Source organism: Dreissena polymorpha, chromosome 1, assembly GCF_020536995.1.
Source record: "Dreissena polymorpha isolate Duluth1 chromosome 1, UMN_Dpol_1.0, whole genome shotgun sequence".
Classification (NCBI taxonomy): domain Eukaryota; kingdom Metazoa; phylum Mollusca; class Bivalvia; order Myida; family Dreissenidae; genus Dreissena; species Dreissena polymorpha.
The window spans coordinates 137463514-137483293 of NC_068355.1; the positions used below are offsets into that span (position 1 = coordinate 137463514).

Consider the following 19780-nt stretch of genomic DNA (forward strand, 5'->3'; position numbering starts at 1 on the left):
AAAGAAATCCAAGATGGCGAAGGTTATGATGACGATGATCTGTGCGTGAAACGTGTGTAAGGTTATTGACTAATTTAACTATAAGATACTGTTTTTTTCTAAGACTGATTGTGGTTCAGCTGTTGATTATAACGGTGATAATTATTATTCTGCTGTGGAAGAAGCTTTTCTTGGTAATGATGGTGACTTCGCTCACACTATAGCTGATGCTTATAATCCCGTATTTGTTGGGGATACAACTTATTTTGCTGATATAATTGTGATTATGATGATGATGATGATGATGATGATGATTATGATGATGATGACGACGAAAAGAAGACCGCGGATAAAGAGAATACATTTTGATGCAAATAGTATACTTTTGCTCTAAAAATAAACATAAAAAGAGAGATTATGAGGATGTAAATTAAAAACACATTTAATAATATAAATGCAAAAGAAACAACTAAACTCGTTTCTGTTTGAAACACTTTATTTCAGCAAATGCTAGAGCAACAAGTACAAAAAATAAACAATAGAACTGTTATGATACAAGAGATTGTGCAAGTATGGAATGAAAGAAATGACAAAATAATGCAATCTGACAAGCGCAAAACAAACGAATTAATTTTACTGACTGGTACACAAATAGGAATAATTAATGTTGTGCTGTTTATAAAAAAGCTGTGTTTGTGGTTGTTTATTTTTGAAAAATATATTAAGTTGCTTGATATTTAAATTACATAAATAACTTAAGGCATATTATTTATTTATAGACAATGCCCTAATTTACGGATTCACAAATTGAGATACCGAACTATATGAATAATGACTTTGAATATGATTTGACTATACGTAAACAATAACTAAAATCTACATACAATAACGCAGGAAAATTAAACTCAAACAGTACATATATAAAGAATAAATATAAGTCTCAAGTACACATTATTTTAAGTGTTTTAACGTTCGTAAATATAACAATGTCAATGTCAACATTAGAGTTGCCTTGTCGTCAACGATAAATGTGTTGTGCCACTCAGATAACACAAATACTGCAAAGCGGCTGCAAAGCGCAGATGCCATGCTGTCAAAATTTCAACTCTTTTTGGTAGCACATACATTCAAAAATGGTAAGTTTATTCATTATTTATGTAACAAAGACAAACATATCACATACAGCTTATTCGGCGAAAGTAGAACTAATTACTATCGTCACAATTAAAAAACCTCGCAATTGTTCTGGTTATCAGCAAAGTTAGATTTTAAATAAACAACTCAAGAGTTTTTTATAAGTTCATAATTTACTATCAAGATGTTTAAAAACAAGATGCAAAAATTATAAATTCTACGCAAAAAAAACACAAACTTAAACGTTAACAATTTTACAACGTCCTACACAATCAAAGCAACAACCATTTATAAACAAAAAATGTAAGCAACATACGCATAATATATTAAATGAGTCTTGTTCTGAGAAAACAGGCATATCAGGGACGACAATTTCCGCTTAAACAAGGTTTTCGGTAAAAAGGGACTTCTTTTTAACGAAAAATACCGTTAGAGCGGAAAGTGTCGTCCCTGATTAGCCTGTGCGGACTGCATAGGCTAATATGGGACGACACTTTAAGCACATGAATTATGCCAAGTTTTCTCAGAACACGACTCATATAATGATAGTTGTACACATTGTATTCAGTTTAAAATGAACGCCCCTAAATATCACACTGCCGATTGACACGTTGATACGTGTCTATAAAAGTCTTCACCGGTACACGTTGTTAAAAAAAGACAATGCGCCCTCGTCAAAACCCGAAGCCTTTCGTTTACTGTGCCAACACGTGACACCTGCTTGCGTCATCAACATGAAGTGACTTTGTACTGATCGCTATGAAACTCTTACAACTAGCGCCTGTTGTTTTTCGTTCTTCGGAATCCATTGTTTAAACTAGTGTGACCTTATGGAAACTCAAACTTAAATGTCGCAACTAATTTAGCACCGCTAAAACACTTCCAACGGCACTGGTTCATTTCAACGAGCAAGTTTACACAATTTTCATATCACGTACGTCACTTATACAGACTCAATAGTGTTCCAAACATGTACAGTGTGAAACATGACATATCTAGTAATAGTTCTCATAGCACCCCAATCAACTGCAATCGACGGACCACGTAAAAACGCTTACATGGCTTTTTTGACATAGGATTTTTGATTGTCAACCGTTACAAACAAAAAAGCAAAGTCGCTTGTTTACAAGACGAAAGAAAACTGTAAATCGAATTACCCATGTCGATCTTCAAAGTTTGGTACCATGCTGCAAGATAAATAAAGCATATTCTGATGCTATTATCAATGCCATCAATTTTGTGATAAATTTTTAATAAATATTATAAGTACAGCCGCGTTTTTAAAAACTCTTGTATTTACGTAACAAAGTGTAAGATAACGAACACAGATAAAAGCAAATCATATAAACAAACCATTCTGTTAATGCAGTCACATAAAAATGACTTTTTTCTTTATTCGTAATATAGCAGGGTAATGTTTATTTGATCAAACAATGCTTTAAAATTGTTTGATACTCTTTAATGCATTACCTCAATGTCTCCATTAGGGTAGGGACATATTGGGTCGTCAAAGACTGGATTGTCTTCGCTCATGAACGAGTTTATGCTCGGTTTCTGGCTGACCGGCATTGTTGAGGCGGTGCTGTTGGAGACCGTCCGTCCAAGATTATAATCGTCCAGGCTTAGGCTGCTCATCCGGCTGATGGACGGCACGTAAGTGGAATCCAGATCATCATCGGAGTCGTGAGGAGTTGGTGGCTCATATGTCGACTTCGTCAGGTCCGTCTGGCTGCTGATGGACAGACCCATGGATGCCAGACGGTGGAGCACCGGCAGTAGACTACTTCGGCGACGCCGGGCTGTCGAATAATCATAATGTTTATCAAAAGATTCATTTTTATACTAACCCTTTATTTTAAGAACTTTGTGTGAATTGGGTTAAATAGCTAATGTGCCGATAGGGAACGTGAACAGTTGCCATATTGTGATCAGCACTTGGTTTAAGAACACCTAAATGTTAGGCAACATCGATGGCCTTTGTTGATGCACCTTATGTTGTTTGCGCATTTTATAAGCAGATTAACGAAAAAAGAACTTTACCGATTTTTAAATAAGCAATCAAGAATTGTTTGCTTGTGATATGTTTTAATATAATTGGAGAATGCAACCAAATCTGCTTAAATAAACTTTTTTCTTTTTTTAAAGATACCAGATTAATTGTAAAAGTTATTTCAAGTGGCTTAGACTTAAATTACTGTTCCTTGTCTTTCGATGCTATCGCTGCTTGATCAATTAAAACAACGAACCTCCTCCGTTAGCTGCACAACTTTGAATCTCCTTTTCACCGGCCCCTTTTCGTTTGCACAGTGACTGGAGGTTTTTCACCTCGACCTGTAGTATAGTAACAGTACATATTTTATTACGAGCAATTGTTAATGTTTAATAAATAAAACATCACCTTTAAGTTTAACGTAATTTGGTTATTGCTCTAACTTTTTTGAAGCTATTTATCAGTAATTGCAATACCAAAAGGCAAACAATACAATTTTTAAATCTTAACAAAACCTCTCATGCCTTTTCAGAAAAGTCTAAAATAATAGCAATTCGGAAATACTGCTTCCAGTGACCTTACCCTGTATAGCTCGACCTTCATCTTGAGGTCATTTGCCCTCTTCACGGATCCTCGGTATTGTTGCTTCACAATCTTCAGTTGCAAAAGGTCTCTACCCTGTATGACCAGCACGAAACCTGAAAACATAATGCACATTCAAGTATTCATTGCGTCTCCGTCGATGTCGATCTAAATGCAGACGAAAGAATGTAATTGAATAAGTGGCCATGCTTTGGTTATTTGTGTTGTTTGAATGAGTACTAATATGACAAATATGCGTGCATATTTAGTGCTAATTTTATGTCTGATTAGTAAAACTTGTAATTTACATATAGTCGATAAACACTAGTATTGCAATCTTATATTTCAGTCGAAAAACGTAACCACAAATTAACAATAAATAACTGGTTTGTGAGTTTGTTTAAAGCATATTTTGTAGTGGATTTGAAGTCAAATCAAGAAATGCACGTGGGTCCCTTATAACAAAAGGCTTTACAAGGTGAACTTATGCGATGTAGCGCAAATATGTGGGTATAAAGTTGCGTAGAGTGTCGTTCCATATTAGCCTGTGCTGTCTAATCAGGGACGACACTTTCCGCATTTATGTTATTTTTCTTTTGAAGAAAGTCTCTTCTAAGCAAAATAACAGTTTTTACGGAAAGTGTCGTTCCTTATCATTCTAAGCGGACTGATCGGGCTAATCCGGGACGAGAGTTTACGCACATGCATGAAAACCCATTTTCACAGAGAGCGGCGTTCGTGTGTACATGCTTGAAAAGAAATGCGCTACATCTGTCAAAGCATATATGCATCTGCATCTGTATATTTGAAGAGAAGTCCGCCAACGAGACCACGACACTATGCGTGACTTTAAAGCGGAGAGGAAAGCCGTCTCCAGTCGTAACAAATGCGACAGCTTGTTTGGGATAACGCTGGTCATATATGACATAAGGGCTATTTTCGCACGACGCGGCTGATATAAAAAGTTGTTATTAACAGAACTTGTTTTTCAATGTCCTTAATGGACAGACTGCAGACAAGAGCGTAAACGTTCGTCTTTACTAAAAAGATATGTAAATTAAAAGAAAATAATAGGTTTAGAAATCTGAACTTGACGACAACATTACAATTTCAAAGTGTTCGCGTTACACGTTGTAGTTATTTGCATACTTGAATCGACTAAATGAGCTGTAAAATAACTAAGTTAAAAACATCGTTACAATGAAGGTAAAGGTATAAATATTTTGACGGGGGAATATACATATACACGTGTATTCCTTGATTGACTCACGGTCATAACAAAGATATACAAAAGCTGTTAACGTAACAATTCATTCTGGCCGACGTTTGACCCGCAATAAACATAATAAACTAACAGCAAACGTTCTAAAAAACATACAAATATGAGTACATCTTGTCGTTTTCGATACGTCCCAATAGGTTTCGCAGACCTTTGACTGTTGAAACCGATCTTCGTATGCGTAGAAAAACATCGCAAACATTTTTATAGCTGGTCAATTGGTGTTGATAAAATCATACATATACATTCCTTTCAAAGGAAATTGAAATTATCATCTTTATCTTGTTTTGTTTTTCAAATCATTTATTCTAATAAAAGTACCGTAAGCAAGCGAACCAAACTTTCCTATGTATGGCCAAGAAATCGATTTAATGTTGAATTAATGTTTAAGTCACTGTTAAGAACGGAATAATATCCAACAAAGGACACTTTTAATTGCCACCGATGATACAAACGTTTATGTTTTTAAAAATATATTGAGCATATATGTAACATTATGACCTTGCCATTGGCTGACTTGACGTCGAAAGGGCTTGTTGTTAAAGTAACGGATACTGTAAAATGATATTGTTAGGTACTGTATTTTTTTGGAAAAACCCGAGTGTGATCTAAAAACAGCGATATAAGCTAAAGTTTATACGATCGTTTATACTATCGATTTTCATCTGGTAATAGGATTAATTAAAGATCGGATGCACTTACTGTTAACAATACGGATGACCCTCCATGGTAAGATAAAGATCATAATATTTGCGGCTTCGTCCTCCGGATGGGCCCAAAGTCCATCCCAAAAGACAAGATCTAAAGCCCATGACACTGTGAGGACAAATGCGTCGAAAACCTGAAGTGGATTGCGAAAGTTAATGAGTCTATTGCAAAATTGAAGACACGAGAGAAACGGCAAGTCTTTAGAGAAGATGTGCATACAGATAGGAAGGTGTATTTAAATACACGTCGGACCACACCAAACTAAAACAATTGCTATAAGATATTATTTAAAAGTAATAAACAAGTTCGTATTTCGGGTAATTAGTTACTGACAATTGTAGGATATGCCTGTGTTGTGTCACTAGTACGAAACAGATAGTTCGCGGTCTGACATTTCTCAAACATGGTTTTTGGTTATTTTATGAACAGAATCCATTGTTCGTACTTACTTCAATTTTGTGATGCAAGAACTTTTTGCCCATGATGAATATCTTAAAGTACGTGATGAGCACGAGAAAAGTGAGGATGACCATGGAGCCGAGATGAAATGCATGGGTCAACTCGTGAAGCATGTAGTGCCGCTGCTTCTCTTTTTCATCGAGCATATCGTGCTTGTGATTTCCTCCCGCGCCCCGCTTCTTCCGGTGAAGGTGGAAGCCATCATCGTGACTATGTGATTGGTGATCGTGACCAGTCTTCAGGGCCTCCATCGCCAGAGCGTTCAGTTCGCTAAGCGTGGTCTCGTTAAGCTCCTTCAGATCTTTAGGTCTCAATAATTTGGGTAACGAGGCCAGTGTGCGTAGAGACGAATGCTCTAAGCCGTCGGTGTGGATGGGCCCCAAATCTTTGTTAACCTCCGTGAGCATGCTGGGTAGGGACCAGTTCCCGTGTATCGATTTGTTTAAAATTTGGGGAAATGTCTCAAAGATTAAACTCTTCGATTTGACCTCGGAAATCTCCTTTTCGTGTAACTCATCTGGAAATATTAAAATGTTGCCTTTATTTACTAACTTTACAATTTAGCAACTATTGTGCGATAAATGTTTATTTAAAGTACTTTAAAACAAATCACAAGAAACTAGCTATCTTTTAATGTTTGCAATTTGTTTCTTTTAATTTTCTTAACCTTTGCTTTTCGGGAACATCGATTTATGACGGTGTTCGCAAGACCTTTCCATAAAATTGTAAAAATCTAGTATATACGTATTAACAACAACTAACAAAATACTGATAATTTTAAACAAGTACAAATTATAAGTCTTTTTGTGCACGTATTATGTTAATGAGCAATACACTTTTTGAACGTCCATTGTTTCACCATTTAAAGGTAAATTACACGAAAGCAAATTGCCAAAACATCGCCCACTGTATGAACAAGGTCATAAACAATTGTTCGAAAAGCAAGCGTAACAAAAAATAAAAATAAAACATGATGTTAAAATAAAATTTACACATTTTCATGTCTGCTTTTCCGCTCTGCAGCGTTATTATTAACCCTTGTGGTTTACCTTAAACGGTTGAGAAAAAACAGAGGCGGACGATTCTTACTTAAATAAAACGCAAAACCCCGCTTTTAATTTTCTTTTCGCGTAAAATCGATAATTTATGTTGTAATAAAACGAAAACGCTTTGATCTAAAACTTTACATAACACATATGTATTACAGTCTTTTAGAAAAACTAATCATACGCGTGAGAAGAATTAAAAAAAAATGTATGAGCCTTGTTATGAGAAAACTGGGCTAAATGCATGTGCATTAAGTGTCGTCGCGATGAGCCTGTGCGGACTGCACAGGCTGATCTGGGGCGACACTTTACACACATGCATTAAGCCCAGTTTTCTCAGAACGCGGCTCATATTTGTTTTAACGAAAACATCATTTTCATCGAGCAAGTCCTGCTGCACCAATAACAATGGACTTGTAGAAAACTTATATCGACATGCAATTTCATTGTACGACTTATGCTTTATTCAGAAACCGATACATCTCGCGGATATTAAGCAGGACGTGACCGCACGTTGCTTATGTCATTGATATTAAGGTAGAACGGTCAAATACTGAGGGCGAATAATGCTTGTCTTTTTTCATATCATGCTGTTAGCACAAAAGCATTGTTTTGCATATACACGCGTTCTTTTCAAAAGATATATATTAAAATGACTATCAATTGCAGTTTGAAGGCACTTAAATTAAATAGTGTTTTATTAATACGGCCTGTCAAAAAGCGTTTGTTTAAATTCGCCTTTTATATGATTGTAATCTATGCATTCGGCAGTCGTCGGAGCTTTCCGTGACTACGCGTCAACGTTAGCGCATAGGAAGCCATAGACGGTTGCCTGTATTTTACATTCAAACTCTGTTTGCACCTATTTGGATTAGCTCATAATTGTGGATTGTTAAACAATGCCAAAACTAATTTTTGAAACGAGAGATATCTATACATGTCTGAAAATATACAGATTCAGCATTAAGCTGTCGATGACTCGTTGATACTGTCTGTTTGAATACGTGTGTACCGATTAAAAAACAGAAATAATATACATGTAAAATATGCATTTCAATCGTGTTTAAAGAAAGGTTTCCACCGAATTCCCAATTTAAAAAAAAATAAAAACATAAAAATACATAAATGAAAGACCACCAAATCGCCCGAAAAAATATAGTACCAAAGCAAAACAGGCAAACAATGTGTGCGGACACTCGCGTGTTTATATGGGGACATACTGCATGATGACGCATACACACACATCTGAACGGTAGAACATCATGTGACTATAAGGAAAACTATGAGCCGTGCTCTGTTAAAAAGGGGTTTAATGCATGTGCGTAAACTGTTGTCCCCCATTAGCCTGTTCGTACTGCACCGGCTAATCTTGGACGACACTGTACGCACACACATTAAACCTCTTTTTCACAGAGCACGGCCCAAATGTTTGTAACACATACGTGACAGAAAACTTTCCCTTAAACGTGTTCCGTTATAGTTCTTAGAGATGATTTACCAGCACAGTTAGCACAGATGTCAATTAAGGAGATGACTTATCAAACTGACGAGCACATAAATAATACAAGTGACACGTCCAGGAACTTGGTTTTACGTCAGACGAAAAATGAAAAACACATGCTATAAATTACAACGTTGAATAAAAAAAACAGTTTCGTTTCATTGATTATCATGCAAACAAAATGTTGTAAAAAAGAATGATCGCGTAAAATGACGGTTCACATATGAAATGATTTTCATGGTTCAAAACTTAAATTAATTGTGCTTTCAACATGAAACCCGTCAGAGGTGGGCTTTTAAAGAAGACAAAATAAAATGAAACGATTGATGGATGCTAATTAATCAACATCAGCCGTCATAATATTTAATTTTAAAAGTTAAATTTGTTGTTTGACATTGTACCTGTCAGGAAATTAATGGTATAATTGATGATTTCCCACTTACAAAGGTCGATAGAAAGAAAAATGATATTGTTTAATATAATTTACGGCTTATACCAAACTGATTCATGACACGCCGAACATTGTCAATCGTTGTTATCATTAAAGACTTATTATCAACCTTGATGTTTACTTCAACAAAACCTCATTGATCAAAATATCAATTGATATGATATTAAGCATAATCTATAAGTGTTCGAGTAGAATTCAACACTGTTCCTGCTAATGCAAAAATGTGGGTTTACGAAGGGCACTGTAACGGTGCAGAGCCAACATCGACTCGACAAAATTTGAAACAGTCAATGAATTGTTTATTTATTCGAAACAAGCCCTATAGTAAAGAGGGCAAGTTGCTTACGCGAATATTTCAATATTTAAGCGACCAGCCATGTAAACTAAAATATTGTCAGATGACACACGTGGACACGAAACAAAATATCTTGTATCATCCGTATTGAAATTTTTTCTATATTATCTGCCTATATATTTCCTGCTTAAAATGTCGGCGGGATTCTGCTTTTGACAAACCCAAAGACAATTAAATATTACTATTGCATCTTGCTTTTTACCGAAATATCTCATATCATATAAATATGTCACATAAATAAATCCGGAGCATTCATTATGGCAATTTTAATCATAATTTGGACCAATCGTTCTTATGGAAGCCATCTATATGTAAATACCTGTCACATTGTAAATTTATTTAAAATATGCTTTAAACATTTCATATTAAGAATGACAGTGACAGTAAGAAATTCTATTTTGCAACTTTCGTTTTTATTGTTATACTCATTTTAATCTTTTAGCGCATAATAGACAGCTTAAGTTGCGTTTTAAGATGAGTTTAATTATGCTCTTTAACCCTTTTAAGCCTAGTGAACTCTCCCATCCTTCTAAATTGGATCAATGTATTTCCAAAATTAGGGATGTCTAGTATATGTATTTCTATATTTAGAATATTTCTTACAGAAATTCATTTCAGCAAACAGCGCAGACCCAGATGAGACGCCGCATCATGCGGCGTCTCGTCTGGGTCTACGCTGTTTGCCAAGGCCTTTTTCTAGACGTGAATCATAAATGGGTTAAATAAACACAGAGTATACAATCTAGGTAAACAACGCGATGTACATGGTCTCTCAACACGTCCGTTTTGCGATAGAACGCATTAATACTTTCTTACAAGAAATTTCTTTATATTAAACAATGCCCACAGGGGCTGTCTGTTATGCACTAGATGAAATATTAAGAACTTAAATTTAAAAAAAATATTTTTTCTATAAAATGCCATTATGTCCGTTCATGCTTATCAATATTGATATATGAGCACTAAAATGTTCACGCGATATTGCACCATGTTATACACTATATACTATTAATTCCCGATAACAATTTACCCTTACCTTTCATAATAAGAATGTCGGAAATAATCTGGCCGATGACACATCCGGCGTCCAGCACGGCGCACGCCGTGAGAATGATAAGGGCCACGTGCGTATGGAGGAGGGTGGACATGCGCTTTTTCATCCTAGAAATACAAATAGCTCGGTAAGTTTTTCGAAAGACTTAGTTTAGTTTTTGTTGTTGTCGAATTGACATCTCTCAACGAATCACTGGCTCGCCTGCCAAACCTTTGGTTTGTTGACCTGTTTGATCTGAAATCCCACATTCGTATGTTGTAGTTCCTTTCGAGATACGTTTGTGCCTTTTACAGGTTTTCCGTACTATGGTAATGTAATATTTATATCGGTATTTTCAAATAAAGTGGCGTTGACAATCTTTGATTAAAACATCTATCATTTCAGGTTGGTGTATAACCATCAAACTGATCTTTATGTGTTTTTTTTATATGTGTAACGTTTCAAAGTCATCCCCATGCCCATGTGTCGCAGCAGTGTCAATTGTTTGTATTGTTTTAACCAATCAACAGCTTTTAACCACTTAAAAAAGGTCCACATTAATATTAAATCCTCAAATTTCTCTGCACATGTATTTTTGATTTGAATGATTATATCTTATGTTATAAAGTATAACGTTATAACAACATCTTATTATACGTTTATATATTATATATATTATAAGTTTAGTAACAGTTATCTTGCTTTTAATCTCTTGCAGGTGTGATCATTTTTAATGTTTATACTAAACATGTATGGACTTATGAATGTTCTGTTTCTGCTCACAGATTGACAGGCAGATAAACGAAGAGAAGGGGAGATAATACAAGGGTCAACGTAAACTTAAACGCTATTTATGTACCTCGAAACTTAATTTAAAAAACAACAACACAGACACTCAAATACATAAAGCGGAGTAATACTTTATCCATTGATACTCAGATTGCGAATTGTATTTTATGGCATTATGTACATTTGCATATAGACACGTTATATGTCTGACATTAACGTGACAGTACGTGATAGTACAGTTATAGCTTTGTTTACGTCTGCATAATCTCATATAAATTGCACCTGTTACATGCGCAGACGGTTAACCACATGTTTCAGTTGTAAAAATGTCTGCATTTGCCGGCAAACACAAAGACAAGCACGTGTGAAACAAAAAAATGTGCAAAAAATGATTTTATTCTCGTATCCTGATGACACAGATACATAGAAATATGGAATTTTCAAGACATTCACATGCATGTTAATCCATGTATGCATAGCGTCTATAAAAAAGGCATTGGCAAACAGCCTCGACCCAGATGAGACGCCGCATGATGCGGCGTCTCACCAGGGTCTGCGCTGTTTGCTTTAAGGAATTTCTGTAAGAAATATTCTAAATATAGAAATAAATATACTAGACATCCCTAATTTTTTTAAATAAATTGATCCAAGTAAGAAGGATGGGAGAGTCCACTAGGCATAAATGGGTTAAAGATTAATGAAACAATAATCACTACCAGTAATTGTTTTAATTTGCATATGCGACAGCACTCGTAAGTTGTTAAGCTTGACCGTAAAACTCAATAACGAGACGAAATTAGAGAATGACTATCGGAAGCCATTTCGTTAAGGTGTTCAGGGACGTATTCGCTATCTTTTAGGTTGCGCCTACATTTGGTTTGGAGTTATTTTGAAGCGATTGTAATGTTGAAAACTACCATCATGATCTATTCCGCCCGAGATTAAGATCACTAGTGGGTCTTTAACACAGAAACATCATAGTCTGTTTATATGTTTTCAATAAGAGATTGATTAAAGCGAGATTATACGAGTTTGTCAAATATTAATTATTTTTTTTAAATGTGTATAAAAATTTATTAAACATAGATTTCAATAGAAATTAAAAATAAAAGTAAAGAAGAACATGTGTCGAAAAGTGCGAAATAAACCAGATATTTAATTCTGAAATCGAAAACGGCTGTACAGTTGAATACGCCAGCATGTATATCATGCATGTACGATGTGAATCTAAATTTATTTTAACGGTTTATTTTAAATATCTGCAACGATATCTATTCATACGACGCACGAACACTAACTAAAAAGACGAATGCTTCGGTCATTGTAGAAAAATATGCGAAATATCTTCGTCATAATCGGCTCGGGCGCTAATTTTTATTCGCTGCATTTTATGAAATTCGTCTTCAATGTATAATTTTTCTTTCCTATTTTGTGTTATTGTAACATATTTTATCAATATATTACAATTTAACAGATATAAAAAATCGTATAATCTCGCTTTAATGGCGGAACGCGCCGGGGGGTTGGCCACTGGTGACTAAGGACTGAACCTGACTGGACAAACGCGGTAATACACAACATCAGTCATCTCGAGGGTCAAGCGCTGGTGTTCATGCTCTGTTGCTCAAGATTGTACAAGTTTCACGACTGAACAAGCAGAAAACAATACAATAAAGATATATATATTCCATGTCGTTAAATGTCATTAGTATGGCCTTAACGTAAAAGATTTATGTTTTTGGTAGCAAGATTATGTTATTTGTTAATGAAAATCCAATAACAATTTTCAAAATACAATTCACTGAATTAAGAATGATTCGACGAAGGATAATTTATTTATTAATGAATTAAAGAATGCACACCTGTCTAAATAGATGTATTACTTTAATTTTGACAAATAACGAGTACCGATTTTCTTAAGTACTTTACATTCATTGTTTAACACTCCAATACAACAATTATTTGAAGTTAATTCCAAAATAAGACAGCCTCGCAAAAATATATGAGTCGTGTCCTGAGAAAATGGGCGTAATGCATGTGCGTAAAGTGTCGTCCCAGATTAGCCTGTGTAATCTGTGCTGGCTAATCAGGGACGACACTTTCCGCTTTTATGGTATTTTTAGTTTCAATGAAGTCCCTCCTTATCGAAACTCAAGTTTAGGCGGTAAGTGTCGTCCCTGATTAACCTATGCGGACTGCACAGGCTAATCTGGGACGACACTTTACGCACATGCATTAAGCCCAGTTTTCTCAGAACACGACTCATAATATAACCATGGGCTACCTCTCTGACGGATATAAAAATTACTTGAACCTTGGATACGCTATTATAAACCCATTTATGCCTAGTTGACTCTCCTATCCTTCTAAATTGGATCAATTTATTTCCAAAATTAGAGATGTCTAGTATATTTATTTCTATATTTAGAATATTTCCTACAGAAATTCATTTCAGCAAACAGCGCAGACCCTGATGAGACGCCGCATCATGCGGGTTCATTATTATGCATATAAATACTATAAACCTTAACTTATGGTTCTTTAGAATTACGTAAAGATTATACAACAATTTTTCTTTTTGGACATTAGTTTTTTTTTCATCTTATTACTGTTGACAGTGCATTTATCAAATGTGCTATGGGACAAGGAAGAAACTGTCAGAACAAAATATTTCAATTGTTTTCAAAAACAATGAATATCCACGAATGCACTTAAAATGTCAACAGCTATTTGTTTATGCTTAAAGTTATAATACGGGTTGGACTATGATTGTGTTTTTAAGTTTAAACTCATATTCATAAAAAGACAATATTTCACATAAACCTTTTTGGCAGTTGTGAGTTGCTAATGATAATACAATATAGCGCTCTTGTCATTTTGATATGGTGCATCAGTAGTCTTGCAGGCATGAACGAACAGCTGCTGATATTTCAAATGAGTAGCTTATGTTCTCAAGTCTAGCGAGTGTGTTCTGGTCCATGTTGTGTTTGATTCCATGCTAATAAATGCAATGCCATCGATGTTTGTCACTCCTACAGATGCCACAAACTAAATTATATGAGCCGCGCTCTGTGCAAAAGGAGGTTTAATGCATATGCGTAAAGTGTACTCCCAGATTAGCCTGTGCAATGCACAAAGGCTTATCAGGAACGACAAATTCTGCCTTGATTTTTGCTAAGAAGAGACTCTGTTTCAATAAAACAAATATTATATAAGCGGACAGTTTCGTTCCTGTTTAGCCTTTGCGGATGACACAGGCTAAATCTGGGACAACACTTCACGCACATGCATTAAACCCCCTTTTCATCGAGCACTGTCCATATAATAGATAGTTTAGTATCAACAATACATCAAGCAATTATTATGTACTCTATTTTAAAGACGATCCTTTAAATTCTGGCATACTTGTTTAAATAGCGGACACATCATTCATATAATTTCTATGTCACTGACATGCTGAATATCACAGACTATATGAGTCGTGTTCTGAGAAAACTGGGCATAATGCATGTGCGTAAAGTGTCGTCTGAGATTTGGCTAATCAGGGACGACACTTTCCGCCTAAATTATATTTTTGCTAAGAAGAGACTTCATTTAAACGAACAATGTCATAAAAGCGAAAAATGTCGTCCCTGACTGAGATATAAGTATAAATACTGGCAACGACACACATGACACACACGCACGCACGCACGAACACAACTTTATTGAACGGACATGCACAAAACAGAATTGCATAAAATGCATGTTTAGTGTTGACTACTCGAGTCGCTTATACAAAACGTTTCCAAATGGAAACGCCAATAGTTATAAACATCATCAGACAAGCGATTTGCTCTTTATCCGGAATAGTGCTATTTAAAGTAATGCGTTTAAAAAAAACGCACCTTATGTCCTAAGAGGTATGTCAAGAATTCTTCTGATAACATATTGATCATGTAATAAAGTTAAACCTATAAATATACTTAAAAAAGTAATGTTAAAATATAAATAACTTAATAAAACAAACTATGAGTAATTTAACAAACACTTAAACGTACACAGCCAAACTATTCTCTACGAAACGATAGAATATATTGATTGAGCAAAAATGACGTTCTATGAACTTTTTATCACAGAACAGAGTATTTATTAAAATAAGTCCTGTAAAGCTATTGAATTAAACAAAAATCTAAAAATAACGAATCAACATTTTAAGGTGACGACGAAGAGAAAATTGTCCCAAAACAAACAGAGACAACAACACTATGATACAAAATATTCTATTTGGCAAATTTGTAAAAGTATACAAAATATAATCACCTGTGCCGTTTGTGGCGAGGATGCACTATACTCGAGGAGAAAGAAGGTTGCTGCGAATGGCTTTCAGTATGATTGCTATCAAGAGAGTCTTTGCGAGATGGCATAGTCCTACGCGTGTGCTTAACACGTCAAGTCCAATTTTATGTAAATATATTTGCTTGAATTACGAGTATTTGGTTTTATTTCGCACTCATATATTTTACGTTTGTATTTCTTTGTATTTCAAAATGCACATGAATGAGTTGAATGTATTCTGTTATGAAATTTATGCAAAAGTTGAACGCATCAAATTTAGTTCTTCAATATTTGCAATCAATGGTTAGTTCTTAAAATCATTATTATGTGAGCACTGTATTAAACAAACTTGATATTTTTTGCAATACGAATAAATCTATATGTTTAAAGAACACAAATATTAGCCACACTGTATCGCAATCACAATTCCATGGTTTTCTCACAATCCCTTTCTAAGTTTCCAAACGTTAAGCTATGCGATATTACTAAACGAAGCAAAAAGTCACGATGAAAACGTTAACGTTAACCGAGCGCTATATATCCATACTGGGGAACTTTGTCGGTGCATCATTATATTTTATAGTCAAACACAACAACGCTTGTCAAGGCGCGTATGGATCTACAAAACCGACGGAAATGGTTGTCTTACGATGACAGCCACTTCACATTCAGGAGTTAGTCAGGTATAATTAGTGTCCCATTATTCAACTGCAATTGTGGCGACGTACAAATCAACGTTGACGTCTGGGGTGTATTAACGTATGCCTTGCTTGAATACAACGAACGCGTTCGCTGAATGTGAGCGATAACAGTACAAATACGCGGAAATGTAACAGTGTTGATACTTTCATGTGACGCGACCGCATACATTAAAATAATTCAGAATGAAATGGAGCACATTCATAACTGGAACATTTGTTCTACCGTTGCCATAAATAGTTAGAAACTCTATAAATAATCTTTGCTTAAATACAAGTTTGACCTCGCCCTTTGGAATAATGATTTTACTATAAAATTTAAATACTGCATATAATTTATTTCAAATAACTATGTATTACTTTGATAGCGTTAACGCTATGATATTTTTGGACATGTCATATGTGTAGTACTCTATATGTTTTAAACGTTTATATAACTATGAAACAATCGTTTAAAACCACAAACAATTTATAGAAAAATTAGGTGGGCTATGTAATTACATACTGCGTTTCATAAAACACCCTTTTCACAGAGCGTGGCTTATGTACACTTGTGGTATAATTGTAATTATGTTGGTATGGCCTAACGACTTTGGTACAGAGGTTTTTACTCACCATTAGTAACTAACATGGTTAATTGCGTTAGGTTTAAAATAAACATGGTTTATGTGAAGCGCTACATTAAGGATCTTATGTTAAATATATCTGGGCATATAACTGAAAGTTTTTATAATGTATATACACTCAGTATACAGTCCTTGATAGTATGATAAACGAGTTAAAAAAAACACCGAACCATATACACTAGCAAAACAAACTGAATGTTGCGAAGTGTCGTCAACAACTTTCAGTGTTTGTATCTCTATATTTCGTCATGTAAATAACTGTATTTACATGCAAACATTTAAGATGCATCAACACTATCTACATTGGTGTTTACAGTTCATGACAGGATCACAAAATTTCACACTAAAAACAAAGGCTGTTATTCGAATAAATCGAACAACCAATAAGGTTTACGTGTTCTCAGCTTTGAGCCCTATAACATCTATATAATGTAAACATACATATGCAGTGCTCTGTGAAAAAAGGGGGTTTCACACTTTCCGCTTTTATGATATTTCCTGTTAAGTATCTTCTTAGCAAAAATCCAGTTTAGGAGGAAAGCGTTGTCCCTGATTAGCCTGTGCGTACTGCACATTCTAATCTAGGACGACACTTTACGCACATGCATTAAACCGCCATTTTTCAGAACACGGCCAAAATATACAAAATTGACGGATTTATTGAAATTAAAGAATGAATAAATTAACGAGTTAATTGCATCAAACATATTGAACTGAAATCAAATTTGGCAAAAGGTATGCAGAATCTTTTTTTTTTCATATAAAAATATGAAACATTTTATTTTTACTTTTAAGTTCAGTGAGTTATAAAAAAGCAAGATGTGTTACATATCGTTTGCATTAAAAAACACTCTTGGGTATGAATTTTTCAGAGTGTTTCGAGTAAAACAAAATCATTTTTAGCATGTGAAGTTTAGCTGTCTGAATTCCATAAACAATTGAACTTACACACACTTATGTTTCGTCGGCAGAACAATCTCCCTGGATTCCGCTGACTGAGTCTTTTGTAACAGTTCCCGGGCTTTCATAATTCCAGTTAATATCACAGTATGTTTCACGGGAAACGAATGATTAACGATAAAGTGACACAGATCTTTTTTAAAAATTGACATCAATCATAACCTTAAACAAATGATAAAAATGCAATCGACATACAAGCTCGTTCCAATCTCGATAATGCTTAACAAAGTTTGAGTGACAGCAATCGAAATTATTCGTTTCGTCTTCTGTAATAACACATGACTGAGTATACCAGCATACAATGGCTCAACAAACAATGACAGAATCCAATAAAACAACACCGAAAATAACAACTTATCATTCCTCAAACACATTAAAAATAAAGGAAAAAAACACCAAAGTCCATTAAGTGCCCTAAGCTACATTCAAATTCTGAATAATGTCTCACCGACAGGATATTATATATGTTCCTTTGCTAACATGGGATCAACACAAAAAGATTTTACAAGAAAGTCAACTGTCAAACATGATGTAAGCGTTTTAACATAGCACCTGTCTAGGGCATGGAGGATGTTTAAGAGTGGATGGACTTTTGCCATATCATTCGTCACATGCGCAATAAAGACATCGCTTTGTTGGAGACTAACCAAACACTAAGGTACTAAACGTGGTCAACGGAACTAATACGATACACAGTTCACGTTTTTCTTTATTGTACTAGTTAACCAATCATTTACTACGTGTCATCATTACCATTCAGTGTGCAAGTACGAGGAATCCAAATGGGGACTGGAAATCTGAGGTCACACTGCCTTAAACAAGAAATAAGGAGATCTCGAACTTCGTGTTTGAAACGTATTAGTTTAAATGAATGTGGATATAATATGTGATATCTGAACGTTTTTGAACATATTATTGTGTGTATATAATAAAAACACATCGTTTGCAATTTGTCAACAATGTAGCTGTGCTCTTAAGCAGCATAATGTTGATCTGTAGACCGTTACACAACATCCACCGCATTCATTTGTGAAGCGCGTCTCCATATTTGCTTATTGCTTGCATATAATAAATCGTCGTTTATGGCATGAATTATTCAATCGTATGAACAAGGAATACAACAACCCCCTGATGTTTGGCATATTCACATGGTATAAGCCGGTAACAGTTCAGCCATTTTTATATAATGTCACGAAGGTGACAACCAAGGCTAAGGTAGTTAGCCAGTATTCCATAGACTGATCTTATAATATTCTTAGTAAATACTTGCTACAATCACGCAATGAAAAACATACAAACAATTTGTATGATGAAATTACCACCTTGACGAAGCTATACTTATTATTATATGCAATTATTCAATAATCATATTCTAACATTATACAAATCGATCTTTGTATGTACAAAGAACAATCTTTTCCTAGTAAAGCACACAAATTAACAACGGAAATATAGACGGTAGTTATATTTTTCAATGAATTGACGTCGTAATCTATTCACAAGTGCCTTCCAACCCGATGCAATACAATGTAAATATATGAGTCATCGGATACTGTTGTGCCTTGTGCAGCCAAATACTTGTTGCAAAACTTAAGCTTCATAATCAACATATGATGTTCTTAAAGACTATCACACTCGATTTTCTTTAAACATCTCATGAATATTAATAATATAACTTGTTTAAACTAAACTTGCGATATCATACTGGTTAAGTTTAAGTTATGTGGAACACTCTTAAAAACACAACCGCAACCACCAATGATTTATTTTCATGACAGATGGAAATGTTTGTAAATAGTTTTTTTTCCAGAATCGTACGTATGGTGAGTGCGTCATATCAACTAGCACTTGGTCGAGCAGTTTCAAATTATAA

At 34.8% G+C, this 19780-nt stretch overlaps 1 protein-coding gene across 1 annotated transcript; it reads right to left on the bottom strand.

Moving 5' to 3' along the window:
* Window positions 1-503: 503 nt before the first annotated feature.
* On the bottom strand, window positions 504-12894 carry LOC127854135 (uncharacterized). The gene is made up of 8 exons (XM_052389169.1): window positions 12857-12894; window positions 10521-10645; window positions 6122-6648; window positions 5667-5805; window positions 3686-3801; window positions 3360-3444; window positions 2584-2912; window positions 504-2300 (listed from the first exon to the last, which is right to left on the bottom strand). Exons 1-8 carry the CDS (start codon window positions 12892-12894, stop codon window positions 2283-2285), a joined length of 1377 nt encoding a protein of 458 aa, XP_052245129.1. The 3' UTR covers window positions 504-2282.
* Between the last annotated feature and the right edge of the window lie 6886 nt (window positions 12895-19780).